This window comes from Zingiber officinale, chromosome 6B (assembly GCF_018446385.1).
Source record: "Zingiber officinale cultivar Zhangliang chromosome 6B, Zo_v1.1, whole genome shotgun sequence".
NCBI classification, from domain to species: domain Eukaryota; kingdom Viridiplantae; phylum Streptophyta; class Magnoliopsida; order Zingiberales; family Zingiberaceae; genus Zingiber; species Zingiber officinale.
In genome coordinates this window covers 92,423,208-92,442,188 of record NC_055996.1, presented here as the reverse complement: position 1 = coordinate 92,442,188, position 18,981 = coordinate 92,423,208, and the positions used below count along the sequence as shown (strand labels likewise).

The 18,981-nt window shown below is 35.6% G+C and overlaps 1 protein-coding gene and 1 pseudogene across 1 annotated transcript; both read right to left on the bottom strand.

Moving 5' to 3' along the window:
* Window positions 1-450: 450 nt before the first annotated feature.
* On the bottom strand, window positions 451-9,134 carry LOC121991239 (U-box domain-containing protein 4-like). The gene is made up of 7 exons (XM_042545250.1): window positions 8,895-9,134; window positions 8,405-8,436; window positions 8,226-8,285; window positions 7,671-7,767; window positions 2,302-2,353; window positions 834-1,591; window positions 451-736 (listed from the first exon to the last, which is right to left on the bottom strand). The coding sequence occupies exons 1-7, from the start codon at window positions 9,132-9,134 to the stop codon at window positions 677-679; spliced, it is 1,299 nt and encodes a 432-aa protein (XP_042401184.1). The 3' UTR covers window positions 451-676.
* On the bottom strand, window positions 7,815-18,743 carry LOC121993192 (annotated as a pseudogene).
* Window positions 18,744-18,981: the final 238 nt, after the last annotated feature.

Sequence of the window (18,981 nt, the reverse complement as noted above, 5' to 3'; positions counted from 1 at the left end):
CTAGGGTTGAGACAAAGATGATATCAACGATTAAAACGGACACTGTGAGAGGGTGTTGGGACCTGGAGCCAAAACGGAGTGATATCGTTGGCGACTGGAGCCAAGTCTGAGAGATGTCGTTGGCAACTATGCCGAATCTTGAGAGTCGAGACTAAGAGATGTCGTTGGTCACTGGAGCTGAGTCTGAGAGATGATGTTGGGGCCTGGGACGGAGCTAGGAGGGATGTCAGAATTTGTGTCGAGACAGGTGCCATGGTTACCGACTTGCCATTGATTAACTTTGCATCCGTGGAAGAAGTGTATTAGACTCACTAGACTCAGCTTGAATTCATTCTGTGATGAGTTTGACTGTTCACAAGTAGCATCTATCATATCTTGATTTTGACTGAGCTGCTCAGCATGATTATCTATCCTACAAAACACATAGGATCGTGGAGCTCCGCCCTATCAGATGAAAAGAAATCATCAGTAGATCATAATATCCCGTCCATTTTGATGTCTGAATGGAATCATGGAATGATTCATTCCAAGTCCATTTCGCCCTAACAATTTTCTCAACAGATAAAATAAATTGAAAAAAAAAAAACCTAACTGTGATCTCGTACAGGATGAACACTTTACTCTTTACATCAACACTGCGACGAGAAAAGAATGAAGTAATGTGAAGTATGATGTATCACTTATCCCCAGCATAAGCTTCTCGTTGCTTTTGAAAATAATTTAGCAGAGACGTAGCCTGAAAGAATCAATTAAGAATGGACAAATCAGTTGGGAGAACAAAAGATACGTAGGTGCCATACATTTACCAAGTTCATATATTCATGCAACAATACCTTTTCTTTAGCTCGTGGCGTGCCACAACGCGACAATGCTACCAGCGACGGCACACCACCTTGTTGCAGAACTACACGGCAATATTTACTGCTACTCCTGCATAGTTGAAGCAAAGCTGCGGCGGCATTTTCCTTTCCACGGGAAGATCCCAGTTCAACAACATCCACCAGTGCTGATACCCCATCTTGCCCTATTGCAATTCTTGCTTCTGACGTAGTTGCGAGATTTGCTAAAATGGTCACGGCCTTGTCGACCAAGCCAGCTGCAGCATGGTCTATAAGGCCGACCAAATGGGCTACTGCTCCAGACTGCGCGATCCTAACCATGTTGGCACGGCATTTCGACAGATTATAGAGCGCCGTCACTGCATCTTCCTTTCCTCGTGGAGTTCCATTCGCGAGCAATTCTACCAGAGGGCCGATAGCACCGGACTCGCCTATCTGAACTCGGTTCTCCTCGATTTTCGCGAGACTACTCAATGTTGCCGCAGAATTCTCTTTTGCTTCAGGGATGCCCGATCTTATAAGCACATCTATCAGGGAAACTATGGCATTAGCATAATTTGCAATGGAGATCTTGTTTCTGTCATCGATCGACAAATTCAGTAGCACCGTCACTGCATTCACTTGAGTCGCAGGGTCCGATGAATGAAGCAAGCCGACCAGTAAGTTTACAACTCCACAATCTGCAATCACGTTCCTATTTTGTGAACATTGTGAAAGCAGGCGCAGCTCACCGGTAGCACATCTCTGCAGATCTGCAGAATCGCTTTTCGAATCTTCAATCAGCTTGAGGACTTGGGATTCAACGCCTAATAGATAAGGACTGGAATCCATATAACCTGTTTTTGGTTGCAAATTTAACTTGGCAACAGGAAGAAATTAAAACGATGATGAAAAGGGAAAAAAAAAATCAGAGGGTAACAAAAATGCCAATTTTAGGGCAAAAACAGAATTTGCCTCGCCCACAAGTAGATCCTGTTTGTTAATCATAATATGAACTGATCGAGAGTAGACAAGCTAGAAATTCTACCTCGATAAAATAATAAGGTCAAACTCTTTCGATTCCATTTTGCTCAAACAAAAGTTTGACTTGTTGGCAGTCAGCTGCTAGTGGCACCCGAGGAGTTAGAAATCGCAATAAAGAATATGGCTGCTTGAAAGGGGGATGATTCGTTACGGAAAATCTTATCCTGAGGAGTCACAATCGAGAGTAATACGCATGATGCGCTGCTAGAAAAGGTGAAAACCCTAGACGAGGTCAAGCACGAAGAAAAATCACAACTCGAAGCACAAAAACTATAATCGAGTACGGCACTACTATTAGCCACGAACAAACAAATAAGATCGAAGAAGAAACTAGGGCACCATACCAAAAACAGTGGGAACATTCCCTCGCTAGTGAAAGATAGCGAGCGAATGGACGGCAAGGGATTGAGCTGGAGGAAGAGAAGGAAAAAGGCCAAACCTTTTCGATCTCGCCAATTCGCCTTCGACGCATTCAGCCGCCAAGAGAGATGCTATTACTCCGGCGAAGAGTCGAAGACGAGATGGAGTGGACTAGGTGGCGGAGACGATGGGCAACTCATTTTGACTTGGTCAATCTCCAAATTATTGTAAAAAATAAATAAATGTTACTAGTTATCAAATGATGACAAAATTATTTAGATAGTTAAAAAATAAACACTCATATTTACAAATGGACTATTACAAATGGACTAAAACGTGCATTAATTATATTTTGATATTTATTAAAAGACACACCCAATTTATCATTATTTTCATTCTATCCCTCTAGTATTTCTCTTTTATCTTTCGTATAATTTCTTTTTTTTTCTTTCCTCTCTCATGTGCAATAAACATCTTTTCTCTTTTCTAGATCATTAGATGCATGTATACATAATGTAGACATGATACAATTTATATCAGGTTCATAGGATTTGGAATTTAATTGATTTTTTGATAATATTTTAATATCTCTGAATATATTAAAATAAGTAATGAAAAGTACCATTAGATTTCTTACAGCCTCAGGAATTCATAGGACCTGAAATGGATTCAATCGGACCTATCTAGGTCCATTAGTAAATTTTGATCAAAACTCACTAATCGACCTAGAGACCTCAGATTGTAACAATTTCAGGTCCTGTGAATTTCTGAATTTGCAAAGGGTCTAACGGTGTCGTCCATTACATATTTCTACTTCTCGAGAAATGTTAAAATTTCATCAAAAAAATCAACTACATCATAAACTCATTCATATCAAGTCCGTATTAGACCTGATATGAATGTGTTTATACTTTAGGTGATTTTTTGATAACATTTTAGCACCTCCAGAAAAATCGAAATATTGAATGGATGATATCGTTGGACTCCTTGCGGCCTCAGAAATCCAAAGAACCTGAAATGGGTCTAATTGGACTTATCTAGGTCTATTAGTGAGTTTTAGTCAAAATCTACTGATCAACTTAGAGATCTCATATTGCAACTATTTCAAATCTTGTAGATTTTTGAGGCTGTAAGGAATCCAACGGTGTCGTCCATTGCATATTTCAGCTTCTCAGGATATGTTAAAATGTTATAAGAAGAATAAGCTAAATTCTAACACCCTGTGGGTCTGATATTTAATCATATCAAACCCAATGTAGGCCTAATATGAATGAGTTTATACTTTAGCTAATTTTTTTAATAATATTTTAACACCTCCAGATAAATCAAAATATGCAATGGACAACACCGTTGGATTATTTACAGTCTCAAAAATTCATAAGACATGAAATGATTGCAATCTGAGATCTTTAGGTTAATCAGTGAGTTTTGAATGTTTTGAATAAAACTCACTGATGGACCTAGACAAGTTCGATTGTATTTATTTTAGGTCATGTGGATTTCTAAAGTTGCAAGGAGTCCAATGATGATGTACATTATATATTTTGGCTTCTCCAAATTTGTTAAAATATTATTGAAAGAATCAGCTAAACTCTAACACCATATAGGCCTGATTTGAATGGGTTTATGCTTTAACTGATTTTTTCAATAATATTTTAGTACCTCCGGAGAAGTCGAAATATGCAAAACTCACTTATTGACATAGAGAATCATATTGTAAGCATTTCAAGTCCTATAAATTTCTGAGGTTGCAAGGAGTCTAATGGTACCGTCCATTACATATTTTGGCTGCTCCGGATGTGTTAAAATATTATCATAAAAATCAGTTAAGCCCTACCCCCCCCCCCCCCAATAATATGAATCATATCAGACCCAACGTGAGCTTGATATTAATAGGTTTATGATTTAGCTGATTTTTCTAATAACATTTTAACACATCTGGATAAGTCGAAATATGCAATGGATGGTATCGTTGGACTCCTCACAATCTCATAAATCCATAGGACCTGAAATGGGTCTATAGGACTTGTCTAGATCCATTAGTGGACCTCATATTGCAACCATTTCAAGTCCTATTGATTTCTGATTCTGCAAGGAGTCCAATAGTGTTGTCTATTACGTATTTTGGCTTCTCTGGATATGTTAAAATGTAATCAAAAAAATCAGCTAAACCCTAACCCCCATGGGCCTGATATGAATGAGTTTATGTTTTAGCTATTCTTTCTTATAACATTTTAACACATCCAAAAAGGCTTAAATATACAATGGAAGGTACTGTTGGACTCCTTGCAACCTCAGAAATTCATAGGACCTAAAAATTATTGTAATATGAGGTCTCTAGGTCGATCGGTGAATTTTGACCAAAATCTAATAATAGACATAGACAGGTCCAATTAGACTTATTTCAGGTCCTGTGGATTTCTGAAGTTGTAAGGAGTCCAACCGCGTCATCTATTGCATATTTTGACTTCTTCGGATTTGTTAAAATGTTATAAGAAGAATTAGCTAAACCTTAAGCCCTCGTGGGCCTAATATAAATATCAAACCCACGTTGGGCATGATATGGAATCATATCAGGCCCAACATGGGCCTGATATAATTGGGTGTATGCTTTAACTGATTCTTTTGATAACATTTTAACACCTTCGAAGAAGTCAAAATATGCAATGGATGACACCATTGAACTCCTTGCAGCCTAAAAAATTCACAGGACTTAAAATGGTTGTAATCTGAGGTCTCTAGGTCAATCAGTGAATTTTGACCAAAATCCACCGATGGACCTAAACTAGTCTGATTGGACTCATTTCAAGTTCTGTAGATTTCTAAGGCTGCAAGCAGTTTAACAATGTCGTCCATTGTATATTTTGATTTCTCTATATGTATTAAAATGTTATCGAAAGAATCAACTAAACCCTAACCCTCGTGGGCCAGATATTAATCATATCATGCATACATTAGGCCTGATATGAAATCATATCAGGCCCAACTTAGGCCTGATATAAATGGGTTTATGCTTTAGTTGATTTTTTCGATAAAATTTCAACATCTCTCAAGAAGTCAAAATATGCAATATCCAATGATCGACCTAAAGACCTCATATTGCAACTATTTCAGATCCTGTGAATTTCTAAGATTACAAGAAGTCTAATGGTGTTGTCCATTATATATTTTAGCTTCTCCAAAGATGTTAAAATGTTATCAAAAGAATCAGCTAAATCCTAACTCCCGTGACCCTCATATGAATGGGTTTATTCTTTAGCTGCTTTTTTCTGATAAAATTTTAACATCTCCAAAGAAGACAAAATATGCAATAGATGACATCGTTGGACTCTTTACAGCCTCAGAAATTCACAAAACCTGAAATGATTGCAATCTAATATCTTTTGGTCGATAAGTGAGTTTTGACCAAAATTCACTAATAGACTTAGACAGGTCCGATTAGACACATTTCAGATCCTGTAAAATTTTGAGACTATAAGGAGTCCATTGGTGCCCTCCATTACTTTTTTTCGACTTCTCTGAATGTATTAAAATATTATCAAAAGAATCAGCTAAATCATATACTCGTGAGCTTGATATGGAATCAGGCTCATGTTATGCATGCATCCCTCCATCAATCTAAGAGAGAGGAAAGAGAGGAGAGGAGAGGAGAGGAGAAGAAAGGAAAGAGAGATGACTTATATATGAGAGAGAAAGAGAAAAAGAATTACATAAATATGAGAGAGAAAATAAAAGAAAGAAATGTTAGAGAGGTAGAATGGAGAAAGTAGAAAATTAAGGGTGCATTTGATTTGCATGTTTTTCATTTTTATTTTCTGAAAAATACGTGTTTTCTAGAAAACAGAAAATGACTTTTTATCATTCTCTAGTTTTCTAGAAAATATTATCTATTTTTTTAGAAAATAGACACGAAAAATATAAACTAAACATCATTTTTCAGAAACGCGTATTTTTCAGAAAATGAAAATGAAAAACGCACAAATCAAATACACCCTAAGTGTCTCTTTTAATAAATACCAAAGTATAATTTGTTGTTAGTCCATTCTTAAACTTCAGTATGTCCTTTGATAAATTATTGAAAAATAAAAACAAAATCTCATAGTTCAAATCTAATTTATATGACAAAAGTTCAAATTATTATTTATTTCTTCTTGATTCTGTCTAAATAATTAAATAAATGAAATGGAAACATCACGCAAAACTTTTTTTTATTGGGTCTCACGGTAGGTTTAAAAATGGAAAGTCAAATTGAAATCATCCAAATGGAAGGTTTCGCCAGCAAATACGTCAGAGATAATTATAAATGTTGTTTAGGTATATTTATTAAAAAAATGTATATGCATCTTCAAAGGTATTTTTCTTTCGTTACTGTTTAGTCAACTGCAGAATTTGGTCAACTAGAAGATGAAAAATATAGATTTTGTTTTTAAAAAAATGGTTTCTTGCTTGAAACATATAGAAATCATATTTCACGGGCTACTCTCTCCGGCTTTTCTGTATATATACATTTTTTTGGAAAAAAATACTTAAATAAATTATTTTTCAAAAACTAAAAATTGAACAAAATCCTAACTATTACTTGCAATTATCTAGAAAAAATATGACACTAAATCACATCAAGTCATTCAAAATCCCATCCCTCCTAACTCAAAACAATTTTGTATTCAATTTCCAAGTCAGCACACAAAATTGTGATGCACGGATATTCTTAATAGTAGTCTCTCAAAATCGGTTATATATTTATATTCCATACAAAATGGAAAACGCGGCATGAGTTTTTTTTTTTTTTTTTTTTCTTGTAATGAATTTCCTTAGTTGTGACATGCAACAACTTAATCCCATTTAAGCTATGCAAAATGGTGATTTTTGTTCTTTGTATCTTCCGTTTCCTTATCGTCCAAATCTGAAAATAATTCTGCACTGAAACAAAATAGCACTAATCACTGAGAAGCGCATATGGCCAATTAAAAGGAACAAATAGGTATGGTTCAAAAGGGCACAAATAATTTGTGGAAATTAGGTGGCATTTGGCGTAGAGTGCAAGAATGAGAATGGATTTGATAATGTGTAGGAATGAGAATGGATTTGATAATGTGTAGGAATGAGAATGGATTTGATAGTAGACTGGAATGGAAATGGATTTAATCATTCCAATACTACTGTTTGATTTATAAGCTTTGATTAGGTATGATTACCAATACTACTATTTAGTTTACCAAAGGTTTAGAAATACAAATACAATAGTATTTATCCTTAAAATAAATAATAATATTCCCAGTAAGATGATGAACAACAAACCAACTAAGAACACGACTTAGCATGTGATTGACCACGTCAACCATGGTCTTGCCGGGGACGCACGTCGCCACCTTCTCCCACCGCCGAGGGTGTTGGCGTCGAACTTGGTCAACGCGTTCTCGAAGCTCTTGTTATGCTCCAGCGCCGCACCCCTTCGGGCAGAGGAACAAGATCGCACTGGGGTAGCGAGGCGCCACCATCGCTGACAGGAGAACCTCCATCAAAGGTGGCGCCATAAATTGATTTGCTACAGGAATCGACTACTTGGTAAAGAAAACACCAATACAACAAACAAAACAAAGAAAAGATCCGAACTTGATTTTGTTTTCTTATTCAATTAATGACAGAAATCAAGAACATGAAGAGGATTAAGATGGAAAGGTGAGGCCTTCCCTCCTTTCATCTCCCAAAAGATCGAAACTTCGACACTCACAGAGATTTCTTGTTTGATCAATTGCATAAATCAAGAAGAACATGATTAGATCTCCCGGAGAAGGCCTTTCCTCCTCTTCCTCTATCAAAACTTCTGATCGAAACTTCCAAGGATTTTTCCCTCGATTACCGACCAAAAAGGATGAGATTTCCAATGATACTTTCTCCTCCTCTGCTCCCAAAAGATCAAAACTTTATACACTTGCGGATACATTCTGTCCTTTGCTATAAATTGATGATTCGAATGCACTAATTAATGCTCATTTTATTCACCTGAATCTGGGCAGTTTCTCAATGTTCATCTGGAACTTCTTTTGCAAAGAGCTTTTTAACCTGCCAACCACCAATGAATTAGAAGAGAAACAAATTAGTGAGCGATTCATGATCGAGTAGAAGAGAGTGTTCTTACTGATATATGCATTTTTATTATTTTTTAGATTGAATGTGCAAACTTGAAAATAAGAAGATTAGCTATTGTCATTACCTGTTCCAAAGGAGCATCACACCAATTAGCTATTTTCATGTTCCTATCCATCCACTTGAGTAAACATTTCAGCAATGTTGGAATAAACAGGGTTGTTAAGCATCTAACATTTTGAATAAGCTACAGAGGAGCAGCACACCTAGTATTTATGAAATCCGATCGCCGAGATAACAATTATTAGAATTTAGAACATCGACTAGTATCAAAGAAACTACAACAAACTTATCATAGAATTATCTTACAGTAACATCCACTTGTTTAATCCCACACAATTTGATATTCATATATTTAGTAGGGAACAAAAATGATCAATGTCTCCAAAACAACCAAAAAAAACATGTTTCCACAAAATCCAGCAATGCTATCACAAAACTCAGCATAATAGTCATCTCCTAAGTAGTTTTCACAAAATCCAATACCATTATCTACATATTTAGAGAGGGAATGAGTAGGTTAACCACGTAGTTCCTTCGCAACTCTAAAGGAAGATTGAACAACACATCAATCTTGTCCTTATCTACAGTGAATATATTAGCTGCTTTGAATACATCACCACTAGGAAAACTAAGGTTCATTAGCTCAGCAAGCACATCTTTCATTCTTTCTGAAGTCATTTTTTCTCGTAAATTCTCTTCTACCATGACATTTGCAAAATTTGCATTGAAACCATCAACAAAAGTGCGAAATCCATTGTTCATGTCTTGTAGTTGTGTCCCAATATCTAAGTGTGTTGTTGATTTTTTTTTTTAACTTTATCTCCAGATGTTAATGGTTGCTTTTGTTTTGTAGCTGACTTTGTCACATCAGTGTTGTGCAAAGCAGTGGGGGTTGATTCTGATTCAAAATACACATTATTATCTTCTTCATACGCATTTGAAGAATGATAGAATGTGCCCAAATTTTCACCTCCACTTTATCATTTTGATTAACTTCCAAATTGTAAATAGCATCTACATAACCTTGAACAACAGCGCCAGTGGCTCTATCCCTTCCATAGACTAATTCAAGTTGGTTCAAGTATGGAAATTTAAAATCCCACATTCCTTTTCCCTCTTTGTGAGGTTGCAAAATATAAAATATACATGATTGAAAAAAAGCTAAAGGAAGTATGTAATGAAAGATTTGAGAGAGTAAAAAATGTCGTACACTAATATATAAAATTACCTGACAGTAGCTATCAAACCATTGCTTTTCACATGCTATTTTTTTCTCCACATCATTCCATTGACATCCACTTTGTCTACACATGTCATCAATAATATGAAATCTTATCTTTAATCACTTGATCTTTGATTCAATATGAGGTGTAACTTGTTTTGTAAGAGTAGGTATCTTGCTTAGCATTCTCTTATGCACCCTCAGCCATGTAATTGCTTTTAAAACCATCATCTGTCTTCCATGAAGGATCACAAGCCATATCTTGAAGAGTTGCAATTAATACTTGGACCTCATTTTCTGTCCAGAAGCATTTATTTCTTCCGCGTCATCAAACTATTTGATCTTGCTCCATCCTAACATATAATAACGATATCCCAAATTTTGCAAGTCAAATCATTAAAATTCACGAGTAATATATAAACCAAAATAAAACAATTATTGAAATAAATGAATAACAGTTACATTCACAGAACAGATGTCTTCTTAAACATGACAAACATGTTGAAACATTCATGAAAATGCAATAACAAAATCATTAACATATTCCCTTTCCCATAACAGTTGATGATGTGATCTTTCACTCCAATGATTAAACATTTCAAGTACCAATGTATTTTAAAGTTGGTCCATTCTTCTGTTGGGGTGATACTTGTCACATATTCATCATATTCGAAGTGTTCATCTTCCATGTCATATTCTTCAAGTGGTTCCAACTCTTGTGGATTAAAACTCATGTACTTTCGAATCAGATTGTGTAAAAGGAAGCACGCTAAAATAATGCGCACTTGAGTTTCAATTGGGAAAAATGAGGGGGAAGCTAATATTTTCCATCGCCCTTTTAGCAACCCAAAGCATCTCTCAATCACATTTCTAACCTTTGAATGTTTCATATTAAAATACTCTTCGGTTGTATGTGGTCGATGACCGTGAAACTCATTTAGATGGTACCATTGTCCTCGAAAAGGAGCTAAAAATTCATCCGCAATACAATATCTAGAATCCACCAAATAATAACAACCTTCAAGAATACAAAAAAAAATCACATTAATTATGAGTTTGAATGAAGTTTTATATTGAAAAGCTAACTAGCTAGTGCAAGACCGATTGTACCTTGAGGAACTTTAAGACAGTCAAACCTAATCATAGCATCTCTAAGCACACGACCATCATGTGCAGAACCCTCCCATCCAGGTAAAACATATATAAACTGCATGTTTGGGCAGCAAGCACCTAATACATTTGAAGCTATATTTGCGTTTCTAGTGTGATATCGAGGTTTTTGATCAGAAGGAGGTGTGACTTTGATTAATGTACCATCCAAAGCACCTAAACAATCATGTTATTTAAATATTTTGAAAAACATAATAAATAAGATGGTTTTTTTATTTCTAATAAATTATAATTTTAATAAATATAAATGCAAAGTACCTTGAAACACCGCCAACGATTGTCTTGATAATCTTCAATAATAGGAACTGGTTTTTTAAGCAAAATGGAATGCAATTTCAAGATAGCTAGAAGACAACTATTAAAGTGGAGACTGATAGTTTCTCCACTTCGTAAAAATAATAGACTCATTGTCCTATTTTTTTTGTGGTGAGCCAAAACATACACAAAAATAGCAATTACTTCTTGTAGAGACATATTTTTGGTGTCTTTTAAATCTCCAATATCTCTTACCATGTCACATAATATTCCAAAAGTCTATCTATCCATTCGAAGCTCGCTAATACAAGCAGTATCAGAGTCTTGAGTGAGTCTAAACACCCAATTCATCCTCTTAAGTATTTTCTCTTTTTGTGTTTTAAGTGGAGGCCTCATAATATGCAAATGTAACAACAACAATCGGTACCACATCACATATATAACACTGTACACGTTCACCATTGATGCTATAATTCGAATATTTCGAATGATTTTACGTCTTCTACTAGTAGTAGGAATACGGGTCATTATCTTCTACATAGCAATAAGAGAAATTAACATAAGGGGTTACATACAAAATAAGAAAACTCACTCAATTCTAATCTCACTTATCTTGAGCAACGAATCATAGGTAATGAATCAAGAATTAAAAAAAAAAAAATCCAAGGACTGTTTCTGGGAAGATTAAAATCATAAGCTTTTGTAAAGACTATTTCAAATCAACAAAGGATCTAGAATTAGGAAAGAACAGAAAAGAAGATGTGATTTTCTGTAGTTCAAGAGTAACTGATACAAAAAGGCACAGAAATATCATTGGAAATGTAGAACGAAATTGTAATTTACCTAATGCAAAACCATCTTCTTTTCAGTATTTCTATCACAATGACTTGAGGATTCAAATTCTAGTATGATTGCCCTAATTTGTTCGTGTTGGTAGAGAAGTTCAGAAGCAATTTAGGACAAGAAATATAAACTACATGTAAGGAATCAACAAGCGATTGCGTTCTGTTAAATTGCTTCTGATAAACATATTTGCTTATCATTCCAAATATAGTTCAGAAGCAATTTGCGTTCTGTTAACAGAATCAAGAATTAAAAAAAACGAAACAAACAACAAGCGATTCATCAAGGTTTAGGGTTAAGGATTACCTGCTTACTATGCAGTGCGACAGCAAGGGAGGGAGTCGAAGAGGTGGTGACGGCGAACCCACTCGAAGAGCCGACGATGACTTACGTCGGAGAGGACGCTGCTGTCGCACGAAGTTGGGAGCGTTGTTGTCGCGGGGCGCTGTTGTCACAGAAAGTCGAGGATGGTGGTGTCGCACGAAGCCGGTTAGGGGAAAATAAAGGAAAGAAAAAAAAACAAAAAAAAAAATATCAGGAACAAAACTCATCCACGGGAATGAATTCTAAACCCACCTAGTTAATTGGGTTTTGTTCATTCCCAAATATTTAGAAATGATTCCCAAATTTTTATTCCCAAACTCATTAACCAAACACCATATATTTCTATTATTCCATTCCCTCATTCCCAAACCCCTAAACCAAACACCTCCTTAATACACAAAAGATCACAATTCAATAATATTTGCGCGCCTTTTTCATTAAGACCAAGTGCATTATACCTAAATCTTATTCACAGAATAGACCATCTGCACGGATGAAACATCTTATTTCCCTATTGTTAGATTTTCAGTATACTGTTTCATGTATCCTTCAAATGACATCTGTTCCAAGCATTCTAGCTCAAATCTCAACAGAGCATAGACCTTTCCACTCTGTCGGTGGGTTCAAGTATCCATCTTGTTTCTTGCACTCTTAGTGTTCAAGTAGGATTGTCCAGCCTATTATATAACTGATTTGGCTTAATCGGGGCTAAATTTAGGCTTTGTTACTTCACAACGACTAGTCCTGCTTTGTGAGGACCACGGTGATTTGTGACCAACTCCATAAGGGTTTTCTTCAACTCGTAATCAGTTCCATGAACATTGCACGATCTCCATGAGTGTTTTCCTAAGGACCAAAGTTTGGAGCATCTTTCATCAACTGAGAAGAAGCAATGGAATAACTCCTCACCTCTTCTTTTATTTCTTCTTCTTCTTCTTCTGCATCCTGACAATCCTACCCTACCTGTATTTTGTCATTGACAATTGGCACCATGTGTTAAGTGCAGTGCCGAAACTGTCTTATCTGAGCTGAGCACCGAATCTCCAGAAGGAACGAAATCTTAAACTTTATTTATGACAGTATAATTTAAAAGACTTTGAAAATAATAGGGAGTGAAATTCGGCTGTTACAGAAATGAAGACTACCTTGATATTACTGTCCCAATGGCATGACAAATCTCTTACGGTGCTGATGGAGTCAGCACAACAAACTTCCTTGGAACACTAACATTTCCTACAGTGCAACGGGAATAGTCAGCTTATGAGGAAAGTTTTCAATAAAAAAGTATATAATAATATCAAATATGCAATACTATTCCACAGCTCCACCATTGATCATAAGAACCATGAAAGTTATAGCGAATAAGAAAAACACGAACGCTCCCTTGTAATTCAATGAAAAATTCTTCACAATAAATTCCATTAGAAAGGATGGATGAATATATGATCATGATTTTATCTGAAAACACAAACTACGGAAAAGAAATTACATTGAACTCTATGCTTACATTTTATTGTACACAAGCAATTGAATCTACAAACTTAAGTTGCAGAGGAAGTCAGATAGCCTGACAAAACAATTAAGATAAAGGTGACAACTAGAAATATATTTGTGCAACATAAACAGTTAAAAAAATTGGAAATCATTGTAAAAACCTTATATTCTTAGCGATGACGGTGCCGCCATCGTCAGCATCGAGATGGCGTAACACAACTTCTTCTAGACGACCATCTCTATAAGCGTGCTGTAAAGATAGGTGGCATTTGTGCAATGAGAAACTCAAAAGGAGTATCAAAAACTATATGATTTAAAATAATAATCTAATAATGACGTTTAGATTTTTCATCGCTGATTTATGAATGAACAAATAATGAAATACTGGAGATATCAATATTGATAGAGTTTGAGGGGGGAAAAAGGCAAATAATAGAATACTGGAGATAACAATATTGATAGACTTAAGGGGAAAAGGCTTCATAGATGAGATAATCATAATAAAATTGTACATTATGTTCCATCAAATATCATATCAATCACAATATAATAAATAGATAGTAAAAATTGAACTAATGAAGATAGATTAATAGTATATAAATACATTCTCACAATCTCATTTTTTTTTTTTTGATAATTCAAGTATCCGGCTCTTACAATCCAAATAATTCTGGAGGTAATCGGCTCAACTCTACGGAAATTTCCACTAGCCACCAGAGTAAATAGAATAGTGCAAATGGATCATGGCGCCCAGCGTCACAAAATTTTCAAACTCCCCATGTATTATGTATCATGGGTGAGATTTGAACCCTCGTTGTCTAGGGAGTCCGTCCCACCTCTTACCATCACCCATAGCCCCGGGGACAACAATACCATTATTTATAATCGAATAGGAAATAGTAGATCAATAACATTAAATGGATATGTATTAGATCATAAGTCGTTAATAAACCATAAGTATTAATATATAAAAAAAAAGGCAACCCAGTGCACGAAACTTCCGTCATGCGAGATCCCGGGGAAGGATCCATTGTACGCAGTCTTACCCTACTTTTTGCAAGAGGCTGTTTTCAGGATTCGAACTCATTACCTTTTGGTCACATGGCAACAACTTTACCGTTGCGCCAAGGCTCCCCTTCATAAGTATTAATATGAAAACAATAAATAGTAAAAATGTATTAAAAGCTGGTTGTTTGATGCATTTTTCAATAGAGTATAACACTCATATTTAGCAGGTATAAATTATGTTCATTATCTTAATATCCATTACAGTTTTTCCAGCTACAGAATTGCGGATGTATTCCTACATTCATTTTATAATGTATTAGCATGATCATGTTATTTTGTAAAAATGTAAGCTATCAACCACAAATAAAAAAAATGACTGAAGGATGCAATATATAAGCACGTAGAAGTCAGTCGATGTCTATAATCTTCAATGAGCAACATTCAACCTTGTAGAAGCGGCTTGTTCCAAAGGGGCATGTCCTATTTCCAAAATCAAAATATTTGCAATTAATTGACCTGCAAAATTAGAGTTATTAGGCTAGAGTAAGCTGTAAGCAAGTCCTAGACTAGAAGGAACGCAGGGGGGAAAAAATCAAAATGTAAAGCACTTGTGGGTTAACATTTTAAGAACGCTAGAAGATGGGTTCCTGAAGAATATTCTCCATATATAAACAATTCAAAATGTGAAGCATTATGGGTTATCATCCTAATTCAGGAAGAAAATTGTCCGTATATAAAGAACTTTGAATTTGCTTCAGTAAATAAAAATAGCTTATTACTGATACAAAAGGGAAATAAGAAATACAGATACATAGACCTAAGAACAAAGGTTCCATTTAAGAGCCAAAGGAAGGGAATAGAGTAGCTGAATCTAGCTTTAACCCTATTTAAGTATGTCCCCTATATCATGCGAAATAAATAATATTGCACCCACTGTATGCAAAAGAGAAACTTGACCCTGAATTTTGAAGCTTTGTACGATCCTAGACATGGAAATGGCAAGATAGAGGCAAGAAAGGCACCATACTTCAAACAATAATAGATGCAACTTCTGCACGAGGAATAATCACAAATCATAGAGATGCTTATGAGTGAAACTATAGCTGAAGAGTATAGGGCAGATTTACTTCAATGCTCTAATACAGTAATTTGACTACTGGACTTGCAAAAGCATGCCAATTGATTTGAACCTAGAGAATAAATATCTTGGTTGGGTCATATCACACCAAAATTCTCAAAACACGAGCAACTTATAAAAAAATTTTATTAAAAAAATGCATAACCTTGCATTGGGCCATCAATCTCCTAGCCTGACATATGTACTACTTAAATTAAGAAAAGATGATTAGCATGTAAGAGAGTCGTATAACCAGGAAAGCAAAAGTAGAGCTAGCTTTTGCCATCAATCATGAGCCATTAAACTAACTTTTCCAAGCTAAAACAAGGAACTAGGCACAACAAATTTTACAAAACGTTGCATAAGTTGCTATAATTCTCAGAATAACATACTTTAGTTTGATTTTATAGCTATCAATGATCTCCCGCTTTTCCTCCTTTGTGGAAAACCAGATGACGCCAGGGATGACAAAGTATGACAGCTTTCAGCATATAGGGCAGGCCCTTAATGCAGAGTTGATATCCATTCCAGATGTTGAAGAATTGTTACGCCAATTCCGGATACATTAAATACAGAATGGATGGTCACACTCTGAAAGCAACCCAAATTTTCTCGCAGCTGCAGTGGGTTTAGACAATACTCGATCAAGGCAAATACTGCATTCTATTTCTTGACTGTATTTCAAAGTTTCCAGGTGCTGGTTATTTTTTTGACACGTCTTTATATGATCTTCTCTTTCATCATCACGGAATGGATGCAAGCAATGCTTCCCACAAATGGTACACAAATCACCATGAAGGCGAGAGCACCTTTCCCCATAAGGGCATTGACCAGCAGCAGCAAACGAGCAGATGGGTCGGTCAGCATCTCTCAAAGATGTCTGATGGGCTCTGGGCTCATCATTTAAACAAGTACTAGATTCAGAATCACTTGTTGTCCAGGCAGATGTAACAAGAAATATGTCTGCTGACTTCATTGCCAATACATCTATGGATGTGCTTGATTGCAAATTATATTGTTTTGTTGAAGGGACTACAGAAGCATGACTGACTTGTTGAGAACCTGATGTTATGTAAGGATGAGGGTTTGTTGATAAAATTGCGCGGTAGGAGGATAGGCCAGATGCCCGGGCACGAGAAACTTTTACATGATCACATCTGCAGTGACTACCATAAGAGCAGACACCTTTCTGATAAAAAGTGCACATCTATGACAGGAATGACAATAAAAATCATTTGCACATCCTAAAATAAATACATTTCAACATGGATAACAAAGTAGAATTTACATTGTTGGCTTGATCTTGCCAATCATGGGAAAAATCGCAGTGATCCCCCTTCAAACATGCTCCATGCATATAAAACTTGCAAAGAGTCCTAGATTAACCAAAGGAATAAAGGTCGTATTAATTGTTAAAATCCTTTTAAAAAGAGAAAATACTAGGCATGTAGATGCAAAATTCATGCTAACTGTGACATACAAAATAAATGATATTTCTGAAATTCTCAAGGGATAAACAAATATGTTAAGTTTGGAAAAAAAATAATAATATATTCTATTGTATTATCGCGAGATAAACCTAGCACAAGTACACATATGGGACTCATCATAGAAGCTGAAATTTAATAGTACAAATGTGGGCCTAAACCCACAACACCTAATAACCTATTAACTTAAATGTTCTTAATTAAATACATAAGCCTTCGAGATATTCACTAGACCTAATTGGTATACAATTGATGAAGTACCAATTTTTCTTTTTTCAAAGTTATTAATATTTGGTTTAGAAGGGGAGCTTTGGCGCAACGGTAAAGTTGTTGCCATGTGACCAAAAGATCATGGGTTCGAATCCTGGAAACAGTCTCTTGCAAAAAGCAGGGTAAGGCTGCTTATAATGGATCCTTCCCCGGAACCTCGCATGGCGGGAGCTTCGTGCATCGGGCTGCCCTTTTTTTTATTAATATTTGGTTTATTGAAAGATGTTTTCATTTAGTGGGATTTGTGGGTAGTTTTAGTTCTTGCCAACTGTCTATTTTTTTAAAAAAAAAATCTTATATTATTTATGATTAAATTTTCCAGCCTGGTATATGATTGTAGTGCAATGTATGGGTTACATTCTATTTTATTTTTATTGAGGTATTGATTTTTTCAAAACCGTAAGTTTCATGGAATGAAATTCCGTAGCTATGACAATACCAAATTCCAGTGTCAGTGAGCAACCAGAATGGGAATTATGATTCTATTATCTGAATAATTCATTTAAAATCTCAGGAATTCATGAAACTAGAACACTCTACAATATTCATATAATAACAAACAGATTCATAATCTCTGCTACCGAAATGTAAGTCCCAACACAAAGAATCGAAATTGGAATTATTAGGGGTTCTTTTCAAACAGAAATGTGTTCCAATAAAATTACCGAAGTTCTTAATTACAAAAAGGTTATCTAACATGGCAAAAAGTTGGAAAAATAATCAGCGTCTAATGTACAAATGCTAGATCAGGGGGACAAACGTATTGACAGTTTGTATGAAAAATTAAATGAAATTCAGGTCTAATATTACTTATGCAATTTGAGTCATTTAGGAAATTTAAACAGAGCCACACTAAGTAGAATAGAAACAAGGAATCGGCCGATAGACCCAACATTGAAGATCCCTCATGTACTGCTAGTAAAATGTGTCATAAGTACCTCATTTCGGTCAGATTCCACCGAAATTGATTGATTATCGGTTGGATTGAGCGGCCAACTCGAGATCGCTAAGCTAGGGAGGTCGAACGACGAAGCTGGAGGGAGGTCGAACGACGAGAGCCTTCGGACGCGCGGTGGATGGCGGAGCACGAGGGGGATGGGGGCGGAGGAGGCGAGGGCAGCAGACGAGACGAGGATAGAAAAGGAGAAAATGGGGGTAAAAGGAAACAGCAGAGGCGGAGTTACAGCGGCGATAATTAGGCGATATCCTTTTAAATATCAAAGAGCCTAGAGAAAATTTTAAAATGCTTCTAAAAAATTGCCGTCTAAAACTTACTAATTATTTTTTTTAATGTCTCTAATATTTAATTAAGCATAGAGGAAAAATATCTTGGAAAAAAAAATTTAATGATAAATATAAAAAAAAAAGTCATGGCTCGTCATTTTTATATTTTTATAGGTCCATCACTTTATATGTCTA

Bases quoted from the DNA above. Each gene is read 5' to 3' on its own strand.
- LOC121991239 (XM_042545250.1), bottom strand. From the start codon at position 9,134: ATGAACAATGGATTTCGCACTTTTGTTGATGGTTTCAATGCAAATTTT. The intron at 8,286-8,404 runs GTTTGCACATTC...GGTGGTTGGCAG, and splicing joins GCTAATCTTCTTATTTTCAA to GTTAAAAAGCTCTTTGCAAA. The intron at 737-833 runs GTATTGTTGCAT...TGATTCTTTCAG, and splicing joins CGCCACGAGCTAAAGAAAAG to GCTACGTCTCTGCTAAATTA.